Source organism: Podarcis pityusensis, assembly GCF_964106645.2.
Source record: "Podarcis pityusensis genome assembly, chromosome: 12".
In the NCBI taxonomy this organism is placed as follows: domain Eukaryota; kingdom Metazoa; phylum Chordata; class Lepidosauria; order Squamata; family Lacertidae; genus Podarcis; species Podarcis pityusensis.
The window spans coordinates 774,009-799,322 of record NC_138037.1 but is presented as its reverse complement, the minus strand read 5'-3'; the positions used below and the strand labels follow the sequence as shown (position 1 = coordinate 799,322).

General features: G+C 58.1%; 1 protein-coding gene across 8 annotated transcripts in view; it reads right to left on the bottom strand.

Annotated features, from left to right (window-relative positions):
* The window catches only part of SLC4A2 (solute carrier family 4 member 2), a 58,269-nt gene that overhangs the window by 19,843 nt on the left and 13,112 nt on the right, over positions 1 to 25,314 (bottom strand). Inside the window, exons 2-6 of one of the 8 annotated variants that reach the window (XM_080975387.1) lie at positions 23,686 to 23,777; positions 7,787 to 7,924; positions 4,123 to 4,306; positions 1,349 to 1,629; positions 29 to 153 (exon numbers count right to left, since the gene is read on the bottom strand). In XM_080975387.1, coding sequence (XP_080831513.1) covers positions 29 to 153; positions 1,349 to 1,629; positions 4,123 to 4,306; positions 7,787 to 7,846 — 650 coding nt within the window. In that variant the 5' untranslated portion in view covers positions 7,847 to 7,924; positions 23,686 to 23,777. Of the gene's footprint in view, positions 1 to 28; positions 154 to 1,348; positions 1,630 to 4,122; positions 4,307 to 6,545; positions 6,679 to 7,786; positions 7,925 to 10,318; positions 10,338 to 13,046; positions 13,066 to 17,724; positions 17,879 to 23,148; positions 23,264 to 23,685; positions 23,778 to 25,314 lie in introns of those variants that run through there. The other 7 variants (XM_080975390.1, XM_080975389.1, XM_080975391.1 and 4 more) reach the window with 7 other exon arrangements.

The following is a 25,314-nucleotide window of genomic DNA, read 5'->3' as shown; positions in this document are numbered from 1 at the left end:
CCCCCACCAGCCCCCGGCCCTCACTCACCTGCCTGCTTTGGCCCCCTTGGGAGCTGGGGAGCCCCCAGAGTCCGTTGAGGAGCTATGGGGCATCGTGGGGCTGGCTGCCCCCTCCGCCGGCCGGTCTACTCCATCGTCCTCTTGCAAGAAGAACTGAGGGGAGAGAAGTGGGGGGTCAGGGGCTGGGGCTGGGGGGCTCCCCTCCCCTCCTCAGCCTTCTGCGGCCAGGAAGGAGCAAGAGATGCTGGTGGTGGGATGGTCTCCCCCGAGAAAAGGTGGGCTCTCCTTGGAGGCTTGGATGGGGTCCCTCAGGGGATGGTGTCTTTGTATTTTAATCTTGTTTTTTTAAGTTGTATTTCAATCAATTGTTTTATATTTGGTGTTAGCCGCCCTGAGCCCAGTCTTGGCTGGGGAAGAAGAAGAAGAAGAAGAAGAAGAGTTTGGATTTGATATCCCGCTTTATCACTACCCGAAGGAGTCTCAAAGCGGCTAACATTCTCCTTTCCCTTCCTCCCCCACAACAAGCACTCTGTGAGGTGAGTGAGGCTGAGAGACTTCAGAGAAGTGTGACTGGCCCAAGGTCACCCAGCAGCTGCAGGTGGAGGAGCGGAGACATGAACCCGGTTCACCAGATTACGAGACTACCGCTCTTAACCACTACACCACATTGGCTCTGGAGGGCGGGGTGTATATAAAATTTATTATTATTATTATTATTATTATTATTATTATTATTACTACAGTATTATTATTGATTATTATTGAAGGGGTTGGGCTAGATGACCCTAGGGTCCCTTCCAACACGACAGTTCTACGAACTTACAAACCCCTTTGCCACTTCCACCACCATCTTGAGCTCCGGGGGGGATGGGGGGGGATGGCCTTGGTCATAGCTCAGAGGATCAATCCCCAGCCTGTCCTGGGATTGTAGAATTGCTGAGTCGGGAGATAACCCCAAAGGTCATCCAGACCAACCCCCGGCAATGCAGGAATCTCAGCTGAAGCCTCCCTGGCAAAGGGCCGTCCCAGCTCTCCCAGGAAGTCTCCCAGCAAGGAGAGATCCTCCACTGGCATCAGAGTTGAGCCAGAATCTCCTTCCTTGTAGAAATGTCGAGTTGGAAGGTGTACCTGAGGGCCATCTAGTCTGACCCCCTGCGATGCCGGAATCGAAGCTCCAGAATCCCTGACTGGTGGGCATCCAATCGTAGAGTCAGAAGGGACCCGAGGGTCATCCAGCCCAACCCCTGCAATTCTGGGATCGCAGACTGGTGGAAACAGCCTCCCTGCCTGAACTGCTGCCGGTCCGTGCCGTCCTTCTGAGCACGTCCTCCTGCCCCCCCCGACCTACCTGCACCCCCTCTGGAGAGCCGTGGAGGAGCATCAGGTCCTCAGGGGCCTGCTCCGTCTCGGTGTCGCAGGTGTCCTCGTCGGCCTCCTCCTCCCCCTCCTCGGCCTCCTCCTCCTCCTCGATGGTGGGGGTCTCCCCGGGGACGGAGGGGCGCTGCGGCTGCGGCTGCTTCTCCTTCTTCTTCTTCTTGGCCTTCCTGGAGACGCCCTTCTTCCTCCGGGGGTCCGAGGGAAGGTGGCTGGACAGCGGGTGGTGGATGTGGTGGGACGACTGGCGGTGGTCTGCGGGGAGAAGCGGCACGCGGCGTTGGGGGGGCAATTCTGGGGAGGACGGGGCCTCCAGGGCCACCAGGAAGCCGGCCCAGAATCACAAATGCTTCTTAACACCAGTGAAGTTAGCAAAAATTTATCACAAATGCTGGAAATGTCAGGAAAAAGAAGGAACCTTTCACCACATGTGGTGGACGTGCCCCAAAGTAAAGGACTTCTGGGGAAGGATTTATAATGAACTGAAAAAAGTGTTGAAAAACACATTTATTAAGAAACCAGAAGCCTTTTTACTTGGTATAGTGGGGGGTGAAATCCCCAAAAAGGATGTTACTTTTTTTCTGTCTGCCACAACAGCTGCGAGAATATTACTAGCGAAGAATTGGAAGAAACAAGATTTACCAACTATCGAAGAATGGCAGATGAAGATGATGGACTATATGGAACTCGCCGAACTGACCGGGAGACTCCAGGACCAGAGAGAAGAGACAGTGGAAGAAGATTGGAAGAAGTTTAGAGAATATTTGAAAAAATATGTTAATATTTAAATCTTAGAATAGCTCTGGAAGTGGATATAGGCTGTAGGGTTAGAAGTAGAAGATAGTGTATTTTAAAATAGTATTATTTGTAAGGGATAAAATGTGAAGATTTTTATGGTAAAAGTAAGTGTGATTAAAAAAAATGGTTAAAAATTATGATATATGTAAACTGCTAAAGATGAGGTAAAATGAAAATCAGATGGGGGGACTTGGGGAAGCCCACCTAACAATGTTTAGGAAAAAATAAGGATAAGACAAGAATTTGTTTGTATTGTTTTTCTGTTTCTGTTGTTTAGTTGTGTTATAAAATGAATAAAAAAAATGGGGGGGGGGGGACAGAAGGTGGAAGAAGCAAGAAGGGGGTTATCTGTCCTGGATGTGGTCCTCACCAACAGGAAGGAACCGATTGTCCAAGTAGAAGAACTGGGAAATTGGGTTTATCATATGTGGTGGTCTTGTAATAAGGTCAAAGCTTACGGGGAAATGATATATAATGAATTGAAAAGGATGTTCAAAATAACTTTTATATAAAGAAACCAGAAGCTTTTCTTTAGGAATGATAGGGACAGAACTACCTAAATTGTATAGAAATTTATTTATGTATGCAACTAAAGCGGCGAGAACACTGCTTGCACCCAAAATGGAAAGAAGCAGAAGTCTCAGCAAAGGAAGAATGGATGCAAAAACTTAGGGAATATACCGAAATGGTGAAACTTACCGGAAGAATAAGAAATCAAGATAATTTTTTTAAATAAAAGAATGGAAATGGTTTATTGAAAATTGACAGATAAATTGTAAACAGATAAAACATTAGCAGGATTAGTGTAATAACCTGCAGTTTTATAAGAGCATATATTTACAGCAGATAATTAAATGAGCATGTTAAATGAACTTGGATTTGCAGAAGATATTAAGAAATAAATTTAAGGAGCCACAGCGAAAGAGGGAAGGAAGTCAAATTTTGGAACGTCAAATTGATTGTAAAACTAATGAAATGTATAAATTTTAAAAGTCTAAAGAAAAAACTAAAAAAGAAAGCGAGAAAGAAAGAAAGAAAGAAAGGAAAAGAAAGAAACCGAGGAAGAAGTGATCCTGTACAAAGAGAAAGCTGCCAAGCCCCGTTGCCTGGTGATGATAATGTGAAGGTTGCAGGTTTGACCCCCATGTGGGGCAGCTGCAGATTCCTGCCTTGCAAGGGGTCAGACTAGATGACCCATGAGGTCCCTGCCAACCCTACAATTCTAGGATTCTAATAAAAGGAAGCGAATCCAGGCACAGCCTTGGTCATGAGAGGGTCTTCAAGACCCCCCCCCCAGCTGCCATCCTTGGACTAGATGGCCCCAGGAGGGCCCTTCTGAGACTAGGCATTCCCGGGACAAGCAGTGCAGGCCTAGGAGGCAGGGCAAAGGGGACCCCCCCCCCCGGACCCAGAGATAGACTTCCTCAGGACACTGGTGCTCCACTCAGCCACCACTCACAGACCCACCTGAATGTGCCGGACACCTGCTTGGCATCTAGAAGGCGCCAGCCTCACTTTCCAGCCGGGGCTGGAGCCCTGGTGCCTTTATGGTCCGGTTTTTAAATGTATATAGTATAGCTTTAATTCTGTCAATCTGTTAATGATTGATTACCCCCCAGCAATGTTTTTAGCTGTCCTTATTTTTATTTTTAAGCTGCCTTGAATCCCTGCCAGGGGAAGAGGCAGGGTATAAAATAAATAATAATAATAATAATAATAATAATAATAATAATAATAATAAATAAATAAATAAATAAATAATAACAGATCTGCATTCTCCCCCCACCCCATTTCCTCCCCCCCACCCATTCTGCCCATTCCTGCCTCTTCAGCCACATCTTCCAAGGGCAAGAGAAGCCCCCCCCCCCAAGCTCTGAAGCCCCCCAGCAGACCCCGCCCGCCCCTTGGCCTGGATGCAGGGTCCCTCCTTGCTTCCCCCCCAAAACTCACACTCAAAGTCCTCCTCGCTGTAGCTCCGCCCAGCCTCCTCCACGTTGCGCGGGTGCGAATCCTGCAGGATCTCCTCAAAGCGCTCCACCCGCAGGGCTTTGCTCAGGTCCTTCTCTTCCTCCTCCTCGGCCGCCTTCTGCCCCCCAAAGGTGGGCGACGTGGGGCTGGGCCCATCCTGCTCCGGCTGTGGAAGAAGCCCAGAGGCTGAGAGGGGAAGGAGAGAGACCCCCCTGCGCCCTACGCCCCTCTCCCACCTGCAGAAGCTCCACCTGCTGAGCCTGACTGCTCTTCTCCGGGGTCAGCGGCTCTGCCTTGGGTGGGGTCAGACTAGATGACCGTTGGGGGTCCCCTCTACCAGGTGGGAGAGCAGCTTTGCAGGAGAAACCTCTGGGACTCTGTGCTTCTCTCTCCTCCATTGCAGGTTTCTGGAAGTCGGCTAGCTGCCTGCCTGCCTGCCAGGGGCTCTTCAGTTGCCATTCCTCCCTGGCAGGGGGTGGTTTGGATGCCCACTGGGGGTACCTCCCTTTTCTACAATGCCAGGAGCTTCCTTCTCCTCCCTTGCAGGCTCCCCAAACCCTGCAGGATTAACCGGAGGTGCGACTACTGCATGTGAAAACAGGCAGTTTAAAAGGGGGGGGGCGCAACTCAGCAACTCCCCCCCCCAAAAGAGACGCTCTGTTTGCCAGGATGGGACTCCAGAGCAGCGCCAGCCTGTGCCAGGGAAGAGGCTGCCGGAGGGACGGAGGGAGGGGGGCAGGCAGGCAGAGAAGCCCCCCTCCCTCCCCAAGTTCCTGCCCATCCCGTGAGGGGCCCTGGAGGGGGGGTCCCCCTCTCCCTACCTGCGCCATGCCAAGCTGTGCCCCCCGCCCCCGCGGCTGCCCCTCCGCTCTCCCTCCTGCCCGTCTCTCTGCGCCTCCTTCTCCGCCGGCCTGGCGCTTTATGATGCTGAGCTCCTCCCGGGCCGGGAAGGTCACTTCGCCCGCAGAGAGGAGGCGGCAGGCGGATCCGTCCCCTCGTGCCACTCCAAATATTGACGGGGAGAGGCCCCCCCTTGCGCCGGCAGACACCCGAGCAGATTAGCCGGCAGGAGGGGGGGAGGAGGAGAAGGAGGAAGAGGTCCCCCCCCAGGACTCAAGGTGACAGCGGCACGGAGGCTCCCGAGGAGAGGGGGGGCATTGCTTCCTGGCCCCCCAAAAGTGCTGCATGGGGAGGGGCTGGCTGCCCCCCCCGGAGCCCCCGAGGCTGGGCGGGTAAGAGGATCTCCTCTGCGGGAGAGTTTTTGCATTTCTATCGGCCAGGGATGCTCCAGGTGCGAATCCTGCATTGCAGGGGATGGACTGGATGACCCTCGGGGTCCCTCTAAGTCCCCATTTCTCAAGAGGGGGTGCACAGAAAGGCCCCTAACTTGCCCAAGGGGGAGGGCAGGAATATCCTGGGACAGGCCCCCCCAGCCCATCCCTGCCACTCATAGGGGCCCCTGGCAACCCCCCCAAGAAGCCCAGCAGGGCTTAGGGTCCCCCTCTGGAGGGCCCCAAAGAGGAGCAAACCCCCCATGCCACCGTGTAAGTCCTGGAACATGTGGCAATAATGACGTGTGCCTCTGAGCATGTACAGAGTGCTTTCTGTCTCCACAGCACAGGCAACAGCCCACGCCCCCCTGGAGCCAAGGGCAAGAGGTACCCTGGGCTGGCTGGCCCTAGAGATTGAGCCATGACCCCCCGCTGACGCTCGCAGCGGCCTCCCTCGCAAGGGTGGCGCCAGGGGAGATTCCAGAGAGATTCACTTTGGGGTCCCATCTAAACCCGTTTTGTTTAATTTGCATCTGAAAAGCCATCTGGTCGTAAAACATCTCCGGGTGGTTTACGAGAAACGTTAAAGTTGTCCGTAAAGAGTTTAAAAGGGCTGTAAAGCACTAAAACTAACAGTGGAAACGAATGAAATGAACTCTGAGCGAAAGGGCTGCCAAGCGGGCACCAATCAGAGAAGGCGCTTGGCTGGCGTCAAGTGGCAGGGAGTTCCACAGAGAACGTGCTGCTGAATTAGTCCTCCCAGCTTCTCCCTTTCCCCCCACCTCCCTCTCCAAGTCACCCAGGAGGGGGTCTCTCCTCTTCCTGCCCCCCACCCAGCAAGCAGTGCTTGGCCCCCAAGACAGGGGAACTCCCGGCCTCTGGTGAAAGTCTGCCCCCACCACACGCCCTCCCTTGAGTGGGGGGGAACCTCCCAGCTCCCTTCTCCTTTGCTGAAATGCCCCCCAGGCAGGAATTGCACCATGGGAGATGAGAGCTGGTGTTCCCACCCTGTGGGCGTCAGGAGACCCCCCTGCCGCCCCCTCCCCTCCATTCCCCCCCCCCCCGGCACCCAGGCCTCCCCAGGCGACCAGGTGGCATCCTTCAGCCTGGCAGCGACTGGGGGGTTGGCCTTACCTGTGGGCAGAGCAAGAAGTCCATGGCAGCCCAGGGTGTGTGTGTATGTGTGTGTGTTTGGGGGGAGGAAGGGGGGGTCCCAGCAGCACCCAGCCCTGCCGCCTCCTCCCAGACGCTCCTTCCTGGGTCACGGGACTCGCCCAGTTGGGGGGGGGGACCGGGGAGCAGGCAGCCATGCAAAGGGTTAATCATTAACCCCACAGGCGTTCAGAGCAGGCGGTTCCCAGTGGGGCAGGAGGTGGGCTGGCTCCTGGGATCGCGGCCCCTTTGGCCCCCCCATAAAATATTCGAGGGGACCGGGACCCCCAAAGTCGACAGGCATCACCATTTCAAGGGGGTGTTGATGATGCCCCACCTGCTGCCCTCCATCCTGCCCCTGCCAGGAAGTGGGGCTGATGTGAGGGGAGGGGGCCAAACCAGGCCGGCAGCAGCGGGTGGGTGGGAGGGAGGAGAAAGCCCCCCCCCCCGCTGCAATCCCCCCACCCAATTAAAGGGCTGGAGCACTTTGCACATGCTCTGGAGCTACATCCTGGGAACTCAGTTCTGGGGGTGCTGCAGAAGGTCAGCCGCAGGAAGGGGGTCAGCAAGTTCTCCCCCCCCCCAGCCTGCTCTGGACCTCTGCACCAGCCCCACCTTGACCAAGGGGGCGAGGACACATATCCCAGCATACACTGCTCTCCCCATCTCCCAGGAGGCCTGTGGGTCGGCCTGGGATTCCTGACCGTTCCTGCAAGGTCCCAGCAGGCAGCAGTTCCACAGGCCTTCCTGAGAAGGCTTTTGGGGGCTTGAAGGGGGGGCAGGGGGCGGCTGGCGCACTGCAAAGCAGGGGCTGCCCCACGGCTCCTTCCCTTCCCTGGCAGGCCTCATCCTGCAGGTCTGAGGGCTACACGGCAGGCAGAAATTCAACTGGCAGAGCTCTTCCCATGCCCTCCATGCTGCTGCGATTTTGCCCGTTAGAGCCCAGCTTCACCCCGGGCTCTGTTCTGAGCTCTGCCCCACACAGGACTGGAGGGGCTGAGCCAGGTGCCCCGTGGGCTGGGGAAAGAGGTGGGCAGCACATGGCGCAGTGCCCGCTTGCGCCCGCTCTCCTGGCACCGCTTCCCAATGGAGCAAACCGGGCTCACCTTTCCGGAGCATCTCAGGCGTCGGAAGCCCCCTGCCCGGCCCCCCCCAGCCCCCCCCCCCCGTGGCCCCTGTGAGGTCCAGAGAGGCTCACCTGAGGGCCGGCCTCTGCTACTCACCCCCTCAACGGCCCCGGAGACCATGCGGTGGAGGTCAGAGGAGACCTGCGGGCGACTCATGGCGGGCTGCGGGCAAAGGCCCCTCTAGCCTTTCTCTTTCTCCCTGGCACTCAGAGGGCAGAGTGAGGGCACCATAACCTGCAGAGAGAGAGAAAAGGCCAATTATCACGGAATCAGGGACCCCCCAAGGTCATCTAGCCCAACCCCCGGCAAGGCGGGAATCTTTTGCCCAAGGTGGGGATGAATCCCCGACTCCGACCCAGATGAGGGGCCTTCTGCCCGTCTGGCTGCCCACAGGGCAAATGGCACCTCTGGGGGCTTGGAAGATGCCCCCCCCTGCAAGAACCATCCACAGAATGGGGAGGGAGGGACTTTGGGCAAGGCAGATGCCCCCTTTCCCCTCCAGAGGGGGTCCCTGATCGGCGCCCCTGCCAGGCGGGCTCCGGCAGCGCCAGCGGGGCAGGAAAGAGCTCTTTCCGGTGCCCAGCGGGCGAAGTCGGGATCCCATGTCTCATGAAATAAAGAACGAGGAAATCGGAGGAGGAATTGGGCAGCGGGAGGGAGGGAGGTGGGGGGGGGAGGATTGGAATCAGAGCTTGTCTGGCCCCCTGCCAGGGATGCTGCGGGTGCGATTCCTGCATTGCAGGGGAGGGGTGGGGCTGGATGACCCCCGGGGGTCCCTGCCGAGGAGAAGGCATCTGAGCAGGGAGGCCGGGGGAGAGGCGGGGGCACCCCTGGAAGAGGACCAGGGAGGCGGCACTGGGGGCTTTGGGGGCGAGAGGAAAGTGTGGGGCCCCCCCTCGCTCTCAGCACTGAATGTCGGAAGATTCCCAAGGGATCAAAGGCAGGACTTATTCTTGTAGGGCAGGCTGGATTTTCCGGGAAATGACCAGGGTTCGGGCAGCAGAACGGCGTCCGGGCAGTTTTTTTGCCAAATCAGTAGAATGTCCAGGAACACCCAGACATATGGCAAGGTTGGTAAATCACAACAAAGCCCCCAACCTTAATATTTTTGGGGAGATGTTACTGGTGGGAAAAAACAGCTCTGGACAAGTTTGTCCAGATTTTCACTTTTGGGGATCTAGGAACCCTATTGCAGGGCAGAGCTAGACTGTGGAACTCCCTGCCACAAGAGGCAGGCCTGGACACCATGAACAGAGGACTGAGCAAATCTGTGGAGGAGGAGAGGGCGATGGCTGGGCTCTCCCTCCCCAGCCAGAGGCAGCAAGGCTCTGCTGGAAACCAAGGGAGGAGTTCGAATCCTGCTTGTGGGTTCCCCCTGGGGGCACCTGGACGAGACGGCTTCCTCCCTTTGCCTTCCTCCAGCAGCCAGGTTCTGTTGACGTCCTTACAGAACCTTCAGGCCCAGAGGCAGTCTATCTGGACTCTGAGGTGCAATGGGGCATTCGGACGCTGCCCCCGATGGGCCACCTTTGGCCTGATCCTGCAGCTTCCTCCTTATGCCCTGCTTCCTGGGTTCAGCCAGGGAATCCCTGTTCGCCAAGGGCATGTTAGGAGCCCAGGTGGAAAGAGACCCCTGGGAATTTCCCGCCCCCCCACAAACACCCCCCATCCTGCTCAGGACCCCCTCCTTCTGCAGCCCCCGTCTCAGGGTGGGGGTGTCTCCCAAGCTGCACATCTACGAAGAGTTCCACCTTCAACCTCGCTGCCTGTTGGTCTGGATGACCCCTAGAGGCCCCTTCCTGCAAAGGCCAGCAGCCTCTTCCTCTGGGAAAGCGTTCTTCCTCCTCGCAGCTGCTGCAATGTCCTGACCCCGGGAAGATGAGGAGGAGGAGTGCGGTCTTCCCGCTGGGCCGGGCGGGTGAGGCAGAGGCCACGCTTGTCTTGGCCTGGGGCTCCCCCGCGGCAGCGGGTGCCAAGAGCAACGCCAGGCACAGAGGGGGAGGGGGTCCCCCCAGGCAGCCGGTGCGGCTGGTCTGATCCGGCCCAGGCTCAGCTCCCCCCGCCGCCTGCTTTCTTGACATGAATCGCACTCGTGACTCAAGAGAGCTCTGGGGTTGCCCAGCCTGAGTCCCTGTGCCCCAGAGCAGGGAGGGTGGCAGGGGGTCTCGGGGCATCTGGGGCGAGTGGGGGGAAGGCACTGGGAGCCTTCAAAGGGGAACGTGGCGTTGGGGGGGCCCCAGGCGGTCATCTAGCTCAGCCCCCCACAATGCAGGAGTCGCCCCTGACGGAGGAGAGTCATCGCATGAAAGAATTGAAGGCTTGGGACCCCAAGAGGTCATCCAGACCAACCCCATCCCCTGAAATGCAGCAATCACAGCAAAAGTGTGACAAAAGTGTAACAGAGCGCCATCCCACCTCTGCTTCAAAACCTCCAGGAAAGGTGGGCAAAGTGGCCTCTGTGAACGTGCAGAGGGCCTTTCGCTCAGGCTGCTGGGTGCAGCATCCTTTCTGGAAGCCTGACAGTTTTTGCCTCCACCCCCGAGGGCCTGTCCAGACCCCCCACCTCTGACGATTGAGCCCCCCTTTGCCCCCCACCATCGTGGGGCTGGGCTCCCCCCCTTTGCTCACCTCCGTCGCTCCCCCAGTGACCAGCTGCCCCTGCCTCCAGCTGCCAAGTGTGGGACAGCAGCTTCCCGCCGCCTCTTATGGCTCCCCCTGCGCCTCGTGACGCCAGCTGAGCGGTGACTGTCCCTCACAAGGGACGCTCACTCAGCCTGCTGTCACCCACAGGGCCGAACTCTGGCTGGCCCTGCAGGGAGGGGGACACACACACATTCCAGGCAGGACCCACAGGGGCACCAGGTTCTCACAGCACCCCACAAACCATCCAGCCCCCCATGCCAGGTCTGGCAATTCCTGCCCTGCTGGGATTCCTGCCTCACTGGGGTTGGGCTGGATGACCCTCGGGGTCCCTTCCGAGTCTACAAGGCTATGCTCCTGGTTCCAGATCCCACCTCCCAGCTGGCAGGCCCCACGGCATTGTGGGCTTCTCTGCCTGCCTCCTTTGAGAGGCTCCCTGGCTGGTGGGGCAGGAATGGCACTCAAGGCCCAGGCAGCCCCTTCCCCAAATAAGGTAAAGGGACCCCTGACCATTAGGTCCAGTCGTGGCCGACTCTGGGGTTGTGGCGCTCATCTCGCTTTACTGTCCGAGGGAGCCGGCGTACAGCTTCCAGGTCATGTGGCCAGCATGACTAAGCCGCTTCTGGCGAACCAGAGCAGCTCACGGAAACGCCATTTACCTTCCCGCTGGAGTGGTACCTATTTATCTACTTGCAGTTTTGACGTGCTTTCGAACTGCTAGGCTGGCAGGAGCAGGGACTGGACAATGGGAGCTCACCCCGTCGGGGAGATTTGAACCGCCGACGTTCTGATCCACAAGCCCTAGGCTCAGTGATTTAACCCACAGGCCTTAATCTCTGCTTCTCAGAGAACAGAGCAGAGCAAGCGGCGGCAGGCGACTCGAGCAAGCGAGCCCTTTCAGATTCCAAGGATGCCCAAGCAGCCCCCCAAGCCCACTCCAATGCAGGGGTGCGAAAAAGAGCCCCCTCCCCACTCTCTCAGCCACGACATCTTTTTGCTGAGACAGCATCCCTTGCTTGGCAGTGGGCTGGACTAAAGGGCCTTTGGGGGTCCCTTCCAACGCTCGGATGCTATGGCTCTGCCTGGATCCTGCCAGCCTGAGGGGCCAGTCACTCCTGTCCCAAGGCTTTCACAGCCTGCCCCCAACCCCAGCCCCCCTTGCACAAGATAGGCAGGTTGGGGGGCAGAAGATGAAGAGGGTTCCACAGCACCCTCTGCTGGAGGAGCGCAGGAATGCCGGCCCCAAACCAAGCACAGAGGAGCCCCTTTTTCTCTTGATGGGGGCAGGGGGGACCCTGCAACCGCCCCCCCAGAGTAGGGCTGGACTCCAACTCCCATCAGCCCCCAGGGCCAAAGGAAGAAGCCCCTCCAGACATGATGATTGGCAGCTGGAGGACCATGAGCAGAATCTAGATTTAATCTTTCTGGGCAGGGAACTGCATCCGTGTTCATTTGCTAGGGACAGAGAAGTGGGGCAGGCGTGGGGGGGGGAGAGGAAGCTCCCCCCAGGCCAGGCCAGAGGTCAGAGCCAGGACCCCTTGACCCCGGTTCAAGTGCAGAGGCTGAAAGCCCCACATGGAGACCCCAGGGATGGAGAGGGGGCTTTCTTTGGAAGAGGGTCAGCCTGCCCCATCTCTGGGGCAGGGGCTCAAAAGACTAGTGCGCCCCCCACAGAATAACCCCCCCCCAGCACATGCACCCGCCCCTCCGAATAAGCAGATTCCTTTCCTTAATCCGGCCGCCCATGTGTGGAGCAGGAGGGGAGGATTAAGGGCTGGTAAACAAATTTCAGATTGTTCTGGGGAAAGCCGAGCTGAGAAGTGGGGGCCAGACTGGTTCTCACGGGTGGGAGAGTCCGGCGGCCGCACACTCCTTCTCCAGCCCAGCAGGAAGGATCGGAGTCACGGGATTGCAGAGTGGGACCCCTGAGGGTCATCCAGCCCACCCCCTGCAACGTAGGGATCTCGGCTCAAGCATCTGGGACAGAAGGCCAGCCAAGCTCTGCTGAAAAACCTCCACAGGCTCCCAAGGAAATCGCTTCCCCTGCGGAACAGCTCTTCTTCCCGTCAGAAAGATCTCCCTGGCATCCGGCCGGAATTTCCTTTCTTGCAACTTGAATCCATTGCTTTGGAGTCCTGATGCAGAATGTGACCCTCCTTCCTTGCTCTCTGCCTGCATTCATCAGGGCTAAGCCTCTGGGACGTGCCCCTGAGGGCTGAGGTTGCCCCACAGCGGATAACACAGTCCCTCGGGGCACGTGCAAAGTGCCTTTCCCACACCCGTTGGGGGTGTTGGAAGAGGACCGACCTGCCTCCCCAAGAGGGAATGCATACTCCAAGGGTGCTGCTTGCAGGAGGTGGGGAGGGGGACAGGGGAGGAACATTGCCACAAAGATGGCCGTCTGCCAGAGGGCTGGACTAGATGTCCTTCAGGGTCCCTTCCAACTCTACAGTTCTAGGTTTCTGCACCTGGGGAAAGCTCTGTCCTCAGACAGTCGATCTCCCAGCATGCGGGGGGTGCAGCCGTTGCAGACCCCCCACTGCCTCCCTTTAATCTAAGCACTAATGCACACGGGGGGGGGGGAGGAAGGGCACTCTGCCCCCATTGCAACCCAGTCCTGCTCCTGCAGCCCCCCCATTGGGCCTGCCCCACCCAGGAACTGGCACCTCTCTGGCCCCCTCCAGGACCCCCGCCCATGCCTACCCTCCCTGCCTACCTTGGGGTGCCAAGGTGGTGGAGGCCAGCAGCCTCTGAGCGGCACCTGCGAGGCTTCTCTCTCCCGGCTCCTCTCTGCCACGCTGCCAATCTCCTGCCTTGGCACCTAGGCGCTCGCCTCCTCCTGAGCCACTCCCCCCTGCGCCACCCAAATATTTCACGGGGCTTTAAGCGGCGGACAAAAGGCCCTTGTGGCAGAGGGAGACGCCGGGCAGATCAGATCCCGGCCAGGCTGGGCCAAAGACCCCACAGCGGCCGACACCCCCCCCGCACCGCTCAGCGTTTAATTACAGACTGGCGCACCTCCTGAAGTCACATTCCAGGGGCGAGCCCCAACTGGCCCGCCTGATCCCACTAAGGCGATTATGGGGGGGGCGGGGGGGGCTGTCAAAGTCGCGGCAGAGAGGCAGCCTTTCGCCCTGGTTCTCCGGAGGACAGACTGTGCCCCAGTCTCCTGACCCCGGGAGAGGGGGCTGCAGCCAGCAGGCAGAATTACAGGACTGCAGCATTGAAAGGGACCCCAAAGGGTCATCCAGACCAACCTGCTGCAATGCAGGAACCGCAACTGGAGCATCCGCACAACCTCTGCTTGGAAACCTCCAGGGAAGGAAAGTCTCCCTGTCTTGAGAGATCTTCCTAAGGCTGAGTTGGCATCTCAAACTCTCGAACCTTTATTGGCATTTATGCCAGATTGCAGTAGGGTTTTCCACCATAAAAACCTAAATCTCATGCTTAAGTTAATGTATAACGTTATAGGATACACTTCGTTTCGTGTGGCAGAAACGTGGCCACTATCTGAATCTTATAGGTCAGGAAGGGGACCTTGTCTTTGTCCAGATGTCGCTCCCCACTAACAACCAACTGATGAACCAACTTCGATCGAATGGTCTCACACCAGGGACAGGGCAAAAGAAGACGCATGACCCAGTCTAGCTGTGTCATAGAATCGCAGTCGGGTTGGAAGGGACCCCAGGGGTCATCCAGCCCAGCCCCCTCCAATGCAGGAATCTCAGCTCCAGCGTCCCTGAGAGATGGTCATCCAGCCTTTGCTGAAAAGCCTCCAGGAAAGGCGAGTCCACGCTGTGAGTGGCGTTTTCTGGACTCTCCCCTGCAGGACTGGCCAAGGGGTCCCATTCAGTCTTGCTAGCATGGACGCCCTGTGGTCATTCAGGGTGGTCCAAGGGGAGATTCCCCAAATTGGTTCCGAAGTTCTTGGAAATGGTCGTCTAGCCACCTGTGTCTAGTTCTCTCAAATGCAGGATTTCCCGATCAGTAGTGCAGTCAGGATCTCCTTTCTTGCCTTTTAATTTGTTATTATTGAATTTATATGATGCCTTCCAACACAACAACTCACAGATCTCAATCTGTTTCCTAGAGCCGCAGAAAACCAGCTTGAGATATGGGAAGGTGGCTCTCATATCTCCTTTCAGTCTCCTCTTTTCCAAGCTAAAGATGCCCAGCTCCTTCAACTGTTCCTCATCAGGCTTGGTTTCCAGACCCTTGGTCATCTTGGTCTCCCTCCTCTGCCCACCTTCCAGCTGGTCAGCATCCTTCTTACAATGTGGCTCCCAGAACTGGACCCAGGACTCCCAGGTCGGGTCTGCCCAAGGAAGAACCGAATGCTCTGGAGGGCAGGATCCGAACTCAGGGCTTCAAGTTGCAAGAAAGGAGATTCTGACTAAATTGTGGGAAGAACTTTCTGAGGGCAAGAGCCGTTTGGCAGTGGAGCTGCCTCCCTGGGAGGTGGAAGTTTCTAAGCAGAGGTTGGAGGGCCACCTGCAGGGGCCTAATCAGGGGGTTGGACTACAGGACCTTTGGGGACCCCTTCCCACTCTGCAATTCTAGCACTCCGTGGCTTTTGCAGGGGAGCCTGCAGTCGGGAGGGAGAGAGGCACAGGCGCTAAGAGAAAGCGCAAAACCTTCCAAGGAGGACGAAGGTCACTCAGCAAAGGGATCACGTTCAGCCACATCCTTCCTGCTCCTTCTATTGGCACCTCCGCCCGGGGGGGGGGGGGCAGGGACTTCTTCTCAGACAGGATTGCCTCTCCCCTCCTGCAATTCCTTTCACATTTGCTCCCCAAATCGCTTCAGGCCCCCCCATGCACTGAAACAGGCTCAGCGGATCCCGGCTTGTTTGACCGCAAGGGGTCAAGTGGGGCTGCTCATTAAAGGGGGTTTAAAACGGGGGGGGGGGGATGAAGGAGGACAGTGAATCTTGGGGGCTTAGAAGGGGTCTGACCGCAGCAGAGAGAGATGGAGAAGGCTTTGGGCTTTGATGGAGTTGCCTGATTCACTCCTGGGCCACGAGAGCAAAGAATCCTACAGTTTATAGGGACCCCAGAGGGTCATCCAGCCCAACCCCCTGCAATGCGGGACCCACAGCCAAGGCTTCCATGACAGGTGGCTTAAAACCCTCCTCCCCACACTGGCCTCTCTGCCTGGGCCCCAAGAGGAAAAGGGCTGGCCAGAAATACCCTCTCTCAACTGGGCGCCCTGAACCAAACAGGGCACCTCTACCCTCTGGGCGTGGTTGGTCCAAGGCTGGGCCTGAAAGCTCCGCCCCTGAGGGGACGGGCCAAGTGCCGCAACCCCAATGAGGACTAGAAAGTGGCTTCTCGTGAGCAACGTGAAAGTCGGATTCCCAGACCCAGTTTTATACTATGCAGCCTAGGACCCACATACCTATGGGACCGCCTCTCCTGGTCTGCCCCACGGAGGACCTTAAGGTCCACAAATGACAACACTTTGGAGGTCCCAAGTCGCAAGATGGTTAGGTTGGTCTCAACTAGGGCCAGGGCCTTTTCAGTACTGGCCCCGACTTGGTGGAACGCTCTGTCCCAAGAGACAAGGGCCCTGCGGGACTTGACATCTTTCCACAGGGCCTGCAAGACGGAGCTGTTCCGCCTGGCCTTTGGTCTGGACTCAGTCTGACCCTCATGTTTCCCTCCCCTTACGGTCTTGATTTATCAGCTATTTTAAAATGAGGCTGCATGTTAAATTGCATATTAACCTGTATTTTAAATTGCTTTGTTTTATTTTTTTCTATTATGTTTTCATTGTGATTTTATTGGCGCTAGCCGCCCTGAGCCGGGCTTTGGCCGGAGAGGGCGGGGTATAAATAAAAACATGGGAGAGACCTGGATTCGAATCCTCCCTTGGCCATGAAGCTCAGTGGGTGGGACTGGGAGCAGTCCCTGCTCTTTCAGCCTAGCCTTCCTCACAGGGGTATTGGGAGGATAAAACAGTGGGGGGGAGGGGGGAGGAGAAGACCCACGCATGCCCCCTTGAGCTCCTTGGAGAACAAAGATGGGCTTGGCAGCAGTGGCCTCAGTTCTCCAGCTGTGCAATGGGCAGAGCTGAGCTCACAAGGTGGCACAGTTGCCCGGCTCTGTCGCTCAGCCCACAAGGCCACCCCGAAAGTGACTGACTGCTGGGGGGAGCCCTCCAGCATCTGCCACTCCCCCCACCTGCCAGCCTGCCCCCCCCCCGTTAATAGAGCACCCGCTGGGCCCCTGCAAAGCCCCAGAGAGAGGCCTGGACGGGCAGAGCCAGCGCCAGGCGCCTGCCACCCGCCCAGACCCAGTTAAAAATAGCCGCCTGCCGCCTCCACAGAGCAAGTAAGACTATCCTGAGGATGAATCACGAGAGTGGCCCCCCCCCGCCCTTCAGCACGTGCTCAGAGGCTCCTTGCGGACGCAGCAGGTTTCCTCTTCCAGCCTCGCACACAAACCTCTCCTCCTGCTGCTTCCCCTGCCCTGCACGGCCTCGGCAGATCCAGGAGGGTGCAGAAGCCGGAAGGAGACTCTGCCTCTGCCCTGGAGAGCAAAAGGCACTCTGCGCGGGCTCAGAGGCTACCCAAACTAAGAGCAGCATACACGAAGTGTCCAAAGAGATCAGGCCCGCCAGATCCAGCCCTGAAAGCTGAGGGATGTCACACCGTGAAGCAACCTTGCGCCTTGGGGCATGTGCAGAGTGCATTTGTATCAGGCCTGAATAAGCCCCAGAGGCCACAACATTGAGCTGAGCAGGTTGGAGGCTGCGGGAGCTGGAAAATATTCCCTCCACCTCAACCTTTATCCATCAGGAGAACAACCACAGTGTAATAATAATAATAACAATAATAGTGATAATATTAATAGTAATAATAGTGATAATATTAATAATAACTGTGTTATTTTTACTGTTGTTAGCCACTCTGAGCTTGGCTTTGGCTGGGGAGGGTGGGATATAAATAATTTTTTTAAAATTATTGTTATTGTTATTATTATACCTCTTCCACTTCTTTTGGCAAAAAGAGACTCAACTCCATGTCCCGCCTGGCAAGGTTCTTGTGGGAATCAGAGAACGGCAGAGTTGGAAGGGACCCCCCAGGGTCATCCAGTCCACCCCCCTGCAATGCAGGGATCTGAGCTCAAGCATCCATGACTGATGGCCACCCAGCCTCTGCCGAAAAACCTCCAAGGAAGGAAGACCCAAAAGCACTCTGCATGCGGGAAGCCAAACCACAACGAGGGGGTTGGACTAGATGACCCCTGGGACCCCTTCCAGCTGTGACTGGGGGGCCATTGCCACCCCCTGAAGGGCACCTCCACCACGGAAGCATGAAAGCAGCTCTCTCCAGAAGCCAACGGCCAGGAATCTCCCCTCTGGGCACCCGGGAACCGGCCCCCTCCACTCACCCCATAGGCTCCTGCGGCTGCGGCTTCCTTCGTGGGGCGGGCAGAGGGGTCCGGCGGGTTTCCTGCCCGGGAGCTGCTCAGGAAGCAGGAAATCCTGCCAAAGGCCGCCTGTCGGCTGCCAGGGTGGCAGCCCCTGGGCAGGGAGGGCGGGCAGGCAGGCAGCTGCTGCAGGAGAAGGGGGCACCCTCTGCCCAAGCGGCTGCCCTGGCACTGCCCTCGGAGGAGGCTGCAGAGTTTTTTATACCTGCCTCTTGGCAGGGAGAGAGGGAGGGAGGGGGGAGGAAAAGTCCCCACAGCAGCAAGGAAGGGTGTGGGGAGGGACGCCGGTCCCCATAAGTGCCACTTCAGAGCTGGCCACTCCTCCAGCGGGCACCGCAAACACACACACACACAGCGCAGGCCACAGCTGCTCCCCTGCCTGCCAGCTGCCCTGCCCTGCCTTCTCCCCCCCTTCTCCCCGCCTTCTCTGAGCACTCTCTGCATGCTCAGAGGCCCTCTCTCCCTACCCCTGCCCATCACCCCATGAAAAGCGGGTTCTGGGGCCAAAGGGGACCATCTAGAGCAAGATTCCCCAACCTCCAGATGTTTTTAGCCTACAACTCCCATGATCCCTAGCTAGCAGGACCAGCGGTCAGGGATGATGGGAATTGTAGTCTCAAAACATCTGGAGGGCCGAGGTGGAGGAAGCCTGATCTATAGGGCAGCCCAGATGCCCCTCTCGGGAAACGCAGGATCCGGCCATGACTCTCCCCTCCTGCAGCTTCCAGCCACTGGGATTCGGAAGCATTTAATAATAATAATAATAATAATAATAATAATAATAATAAAAGTTTATTTATATCCTGCCCTCCCCAGCCTAAGCCGGGCTCAGAGTGGATGCCTCTCTCCTCTCCACTGGATCCACTCTGGATCCACATTGCGGTCGCCTGCCATCTCTTCCCCCTGTGGCAGGGAGTTCCACAGCTCCATGGTGCACTGTGGAGGAGAAGGAGAGAGCCCTGCTGGGGAGGAGGGAAAAGACCAGCCAACTGAGTTGTGGGGGGGGGGGACAAGGCTCCTCTGAAAATGGGCCAATCTTGGGCAGGGGCTCCCTGGCCTGATGGCCGGCATGGGGTTGGACTAGATGACCCCTGGGTTCCCTTCTGGCTCTTTGCTTCTACGGCGGGAAGGGGGAGACACCCCTGGGATTGTGCAGCTGGAGCAGGGGGGCAGGGGAGGGCCCTGGGCGAGGCACCCACGGGGGGGCCATGGGGTGGGGGCCCTGCAAGGCTCCCGCCACCTCCCCCCCCAGCACCCAGCCAATTCCTCCCCCTGCGGCTGCTGCTGCGTCAGCAGGGCGGGCGGCCGGCCTGGGTGGTAAACCAACCCCTGCTGCTAATGCCAGGGTTGTGGCAGGGTGCCCCCCGTCGCCCAGACAGCCTCTCCCTCTTCTGGCCCCACTGCCCTGATAGGGGGTCATTACCTGCCCCCCCCCCCAGCAGGCTGGTTATTTCCTGCCCCCCTTCTGCCCTCAGGCAAGACAGCTCACCTGGCCTGGAGGAGCAGCAAACAGGTAAGACCTAGTTGCGGGGGGGGGGGGGCATGAATGACACACTCCCCAGGCAACCTTTCCCACCTCAGCACCTTCTCTCAGAAACTCTTTTTGAGGGGGTCAGGCTGGATGACCTTTGGGGACCCCTTCCAATTCTAGGATTCAATGGCCTTGGAAGGCAGGAGGGCTCTCCTTCATTGGAGGTTTCTCAGCAAAGCTCAGGTGGTCACCTGCCAGGGATTCTTGAACTGAGACGCCTGCCTGGCAAGGGGGTCAGGCTGGATGACCTTTGGGAGCCCCTTCCATCTCAACACTTCCAGGGGAGGGTGGAAGATTCTCCCTCTTCCTCTGCCATGCAGATGCCAATGGCTGCACTGGGGGGGGGGGGACATTGGCGTTCTTGGCTGTGACACCCCCCAAGAGAAAGAAAGCCGCCCCAGGAAGTGGGCGCTGTCTTGCACCCGCCTGCCCCAGTTCCCCCCTTCCGAGTGAGCTCAGGATGCAGCCAGGCCCAATGGCATTATGAGAAAACGAAGGCATGGCCTGAGCAGGCAGCTAACCTGGGAGAGACCAGGGTTCGAATCCCCACTCGGCCCGGAAGCTCCCTGGGTCTCTCTCAGCCTGACCTACCCGGCAGGGTTGTGGTGGCGATGTGCGCCACTTTGAGCCGCTTTAGGGATAAGAGATGGGATATTGATCCATCCATCCATCTTCAAACCAGAGCGCTGGAAGGGACCCGAGGGTCATCTAGTCCAACCCCCTGCCATGCAGGAAGTTTTTGGGGCTCGAACCCGTGACCCTGAGATTAAGAGTCTCCATCTCTGCCGACTGAGCTGGGGGGCAGGGGGCCCTGGGAAGGACCCCGCTGTGGGGAGGGCTGGTAAGGAAATTCAGCTGGCATAATGGGCTGGGATTTTCCATCTGTGACCCCAAAGGGACTCTTCCCCTGCAGCTCAGCGCCCCCCAAGTGACACAGGAGGGGAGGGACAGAGAGAGAGAAGTCAAGAGTTGCTCAGAAAGGCAGTTTCCTTCCTCTGCCCTCCTCCCTGGATTCTCCAGAAGGCTCCAATCCTGGCTCATTTGACCCCCCAGGGGGAAGCCTCCCTGGCCAATGGGACACCCCAAAGAGGAGGGATCTATGAATCACAGAAGTGCAGAGTTGGAAGGGCCCTCCAAGGCCCATCTAGTCTGACCCCCTGAACTGCAGGAATTGCAGCGCAAGAATCCTGGACTAAGAAAGGAGAGCAGAGTTGAGCTTCTCCTCTTCCTCCCTGTGTTAAAACGTCACAGAATAGACCCCAAGGGTCATCCAGTCCACCCCGCAATGCAAAGGGGGAACCAGAGAAGGCCTCTGCCCCACGGCGAGGCCAAATGGTGCAGTAAATTGGAAGCCTGAAAGTGCAAGCATCCCCTCTTTCAAGGCTCCCCCACAAGACACCCCTCCGTTTTCCTCGGTTTCCCCTCGCAAGCAACCACCCCCTCAACTGCTTGCGAGGAAACCAGCCTTGCAAAGAGGGGTGTGGGGCTCAGGGTGGGGGGTGTTGCTAGAGGGCGTCGCTGGGGAGCAGAGGTGAGTCAAGTGCAAGGCAAGGCCCAGCGCCCAACCCCCCCAAATATGCCCCCCAAGAGAGAGGGGTCTAGCAGAGTGTCAGACTGGGACCCGGGAGGCCAGAGTTCGAATCCCTGCTCAGTCGTGAAGCTCCCTGGGGGTGGCCTGGGGGGCCAGCCCCTGCTTCTCAGCCTGGCCTCCTTTGCAGGGTTGTTCTGGGGATTAAATGAGGATATAAATTCAAAAGCAGTAAATAGGCAAGATTCCCTTCCTTGCAGGTGGGGGGCAGGTGTAAAGACTAAGAGTGTCTCCCTCCTTGCAGGGTATAAATAATAAAGTAATAATCCTATTAATGGCATGAATGGAGGACCCTGTCCAGCCACCTCTCAGGGATTCCTCAGCTGCAACTGCTGCCTTGGAGGGGGCTGGGCTGGATGGCCTTTGGGGGTTCCTTCCAACTTGGCAACTGCATGGTTCTCTGACTCTGGTTGAGGCAGAAGGGGAGGGCTGAGCCTACGGCCGGAGGCTCTTGGGCCACCGGGAGCCCCCCGCTGGCGCCCGGAGCCCTCCAGTGACCCCAAAGAACTTGAAAGGCCCTCCTGCCCCACGGCAGGCGCTGGGCTAATTGGCATGGGCCGCCAGAGGCCCCCCAAGCCGGCAGGAGGAGGAGGAGGAGGGCCGGGCGAGGAGAGGCAGCACTCTGCCCTTCCCTGCGTCTGGCCTGCCCTTCCTGGCCGCCACTCAGGCCCCCCACTGCCCCCTAAGCGGCCCTAATGAGGCGTGGGGAGCTGGGGAGGGCAGTGCCAGCCGGGGCAAGCGCTGCGTCATCTTTGTCCTGGCCGGCCGTGGGGGTCCCATCCGGCCAGAGTCAAAGGCACACGGCACCCCCCAAGTCCCCACTGGGCATCGGGGGGGGGGGCAGCAGGTTGGGGGAAGGATGGCGGCCCCCGTCAGTCACAGGACGGTGGGTCACAGAGGCAGGCAGTCAGAGAATCGTGAAACTGGAAGGGAGTTGGAAGGGAGCCCTGGGGCTCATCTAGTCCACCCCCTTGGCAAGGCAACAATCACAGCTCAGGCAATCTGCACCAAGGTTTCCATTAAGGTCGGGTTTTTGGAACCCGGGTTCTGCAACCCCTTTCCCCCTTCACTGTGTCCTTCACTGGGCCTGACCCCTTTTCCGCCTTGCCCACTTGCCCACCCTGCAGCTGGCAAACTCTCCTGGGCACCAGCAGGAAGAACCTATTTCTGCAGCTGCAACCCCCCCAAAAAACCAACCCCCCTGCTCCCCACTTCTGGGCAAGGGTAGCAGGAGAGGGTCTTAGCTTAGTTTGAGGGTCACAGCTTGCAACGCAGCGGGTTGGACTAGATGACCGTGGGGTCCCTTCCGGAACTACGGTCCCATGTGCTCCTTGCGGGATTGAGCAGAAGGACTATCGATATACGAATGGCGGCTCTAGACAGACCCCCAGACCCCACTTGGCCCAGGACCCTCGTGCCACCCCCCATGCCCTGCCTCTTGGAGTGGGGTCCCCCTCCCTGCCCCCCCCAGTCGCAGAGGCGGCCGGCAGACCCCCACCGGGCTGTGCAAATCTACATTCTTCCCCTTGACAGGGCGGAATAATTGGGCTGGCGCAGAGCCCTGACCCGCGGCTCAACCTGGGGCCGCCATTGTGAAATCCGGCCCCACAAGCAGCCCCCCGCACTTCCTGCCCCCCCAGCCCAGCCCCCAAATCACCTTCACTGCGGACGGCCGAGTCAGCACGCAGCCGGTTGCACAACACCAGGCGCACACAGCGCAGCCAGGAAAGCGAGGAAGGAGCCACTTGTCAAAGCACACAACTCAGCCTGAGGGTCGCAGGTTTGAGGCCCACGTTGGGGTTGGGATAGATGACCCTCAGGGTCCCTTCTAACTCTGCAGTGCTATAATTCTATGACTCCTCGGCCAGAAGCCCTCCAGATCAGGCATGCCCAAACTCGGCCCTCCAGATGTTTTGGGACTACAACTCCCATCATCCCTAGCTAACAGGACTGGTGGTCAGGGATGATAGGAATTGTAGTCCCAAAACATCTGGAGGGCCAAGTTTGGAGATGTCCGCTCCAGATACTCAGCTGGACTGCGGCTGGAGGGTGCAGAGGTTCCTGGGAGTTGTAGTTCAGCCACATCTGGGCAAAGGCTGGAAACAAAGCCCCGCCCCACACTTTCAAGAGGGGGTTTCAGAAGAGGGGGGCTCATTCTGCCCCTCGCACCCAGCAAGCCCCCTCCCCAGACTGTATCTACCCCCCAGCAAAGCTCCCCTCCTCATTAAGGAAGCTGCCTTAGTCAGCCCATCTATACCAGTCATACCTGCACTGGCTGGCAGCAGTCACTCTCTGGCGATATTCCTAGGACTACCAAGAGATGCCGTCAGGGTTCGAACTTGAGTCCTTCTGCATTCCAGGCAGGTGCCCCACAACTGAGATGTGTGGCATTCTCCATTTGCCTATTGCAAAGGCCCCACCAGCAGTGGAAGCCGGGCAAAGTACACTCAGAGAAGGACACTCCCCCCCCCCCGTCCTCCGCCAGGAACACCCCTTCCCTCCCCAAAGCCCTGATTCATCCCTGATGGGAAACACAGAAGTGACTCAGCTCCTCCTGTGCCCTTGGAAACCTCCCTTTCTAAAGCCTATTTGGGGAGGAAGTCACTCTGTCTGGTGGCAGGAGGTTCCAAAGGCTGCGCAAGGAAGCAGCTTTCTCTCGAGCAGGGGGGAGAAAGGGGTGGCTGGACCGCACCCCAGTTCCTACTGCTCTGCTCAGCCCCAAAAGGTGGTATAAGGCTCAAACCCCAAACCCAACACCCTACCACTCACCCTCCCCACGACCAAGGGCAGGGGGCGCACTCACCTCCTCGCCAAATTCCTACAGGGTCTCTAGTCCTCAGGAAAGGCAGTGAAGAGGAGGCCTTGCCATCCCAAACTCGGCCAGCGAACAGGATACTGGAAAAGAACACATCCAGGAAGGGGGTGAGCCCCCTCTTTGTGGGTGCTGCTGGCCCCCCAGCCATCTCACCCCCAGGGACACCCCTTCTGGGGACGCGGGTTGCAAGAGGGGCTGGGAGCCGCCTCTGAACCTGTCCAAGCAAGGAGAGAGTCGGGCGGCCCCCAAGTGCCGTGGCTGGTTGCCCAAATGTCCAGGACGCCTGGCCCCACACTGAGCCCCCCAACCAGGCCCAGGCGGCTTCCAGAGGGGAATGCACGCAAACAGGCACTCAGAGCGCGCATGGCATCGCACAGAGTCACAACGCTGCCCGTGGCACAAAGGACAAGCGCGTCCTCTTCTCTGCTTCCCCTCAAGTAATGCATTGGTGCAGCAAATTGTGAAATATACAAGTGGACCTATGGAACTCACTGCCACAGGAGGCGGGGGGGGCCACCAACTTGGGCAGCTTCCAAAGAGGACAGGGCGACTTCGTGCAGGAGGAAAGGGCTATTGGAAACCAGGGTGGCTGGACTCTGCCCTCCCCAGACGTGCTTCTGAATCCCCAGGAGGGCAGAGGGCTCTGGGGCTCCAGCCCCGCTTGCAGGTCCCCCCCCCCCCCCAGCATCTGGTCAACCGCTTTGAGAACAGGAGGCTGGGCTAGAGGGGCCTCTGGCCTGATCCAGCACATACCACTCTTTTCCTCCTTGTAATTTGAACTCATGCAAAGCTATGCAAAGAAGGCAGAACAGCAAAACAAAGCCACACAGTCAGGAGGCCTGATCAGAAAACTCAAAGCTGCGTCTCAAAGACCAGTGGAACAAACTCTGTTGGGGCTGCATAGAAGCATGGAAGGGTTCCCGAGGGTCATCTAATCCAACCCCCAACCCCCGCAATGCAGGAATCTCAGCTCCAGCATCCATGACCGATGGCCTCTGCTTAAAAACCTCTGCTGTCCAACAGCTCTTCTTGCCTTGGGCTCCCTCCCAACTCTGCAGTCCTATGAATGGGAGGCAGATCTTAAACCTTGAGCAAGTCTGTGGGGCAGATCACAGAATCATGGGGCTGTAGAGCTGGAAGAGACCCCAAAGTCCAGCCGCCTGCAGTGCAGGAATCCCAGGCCATTGGGGGCCTCAAAGGTCAATAGAAGCCGTCCAGGCATTAGGTAAAGGTAAAGGGACCCCTGACCATTAGGTCCAGTCGTGGCCGACTCTGGGGTTACGACGCTCATCTGGCTTTACTGGCCGAGGGAGCCGGCGTACAGCTTCTGGGTCATGTGGCCAGCATGACTAAGCCGCTTCTGGCGAGCCAGAGCAGTGCACGGAAACGCCGTTTACCTTCCCGCTGGAGCGGTACCTATTTATCTACTTGCACTTTGACATGCTTTTGAACTGCTAGGTGGGCAGGAGCAGGGACCGAGCAATGGGAGCTCATCCCGTCGCGGGGATTCAAACCGCCAACCTTCTGATCAGCATGTCCTAGGCTCTGGGATTTAACCCACAGCGCCACCCACGTCCCACAGCGCCACCAGCATTAGGCAGTGTATAAATGAACAAG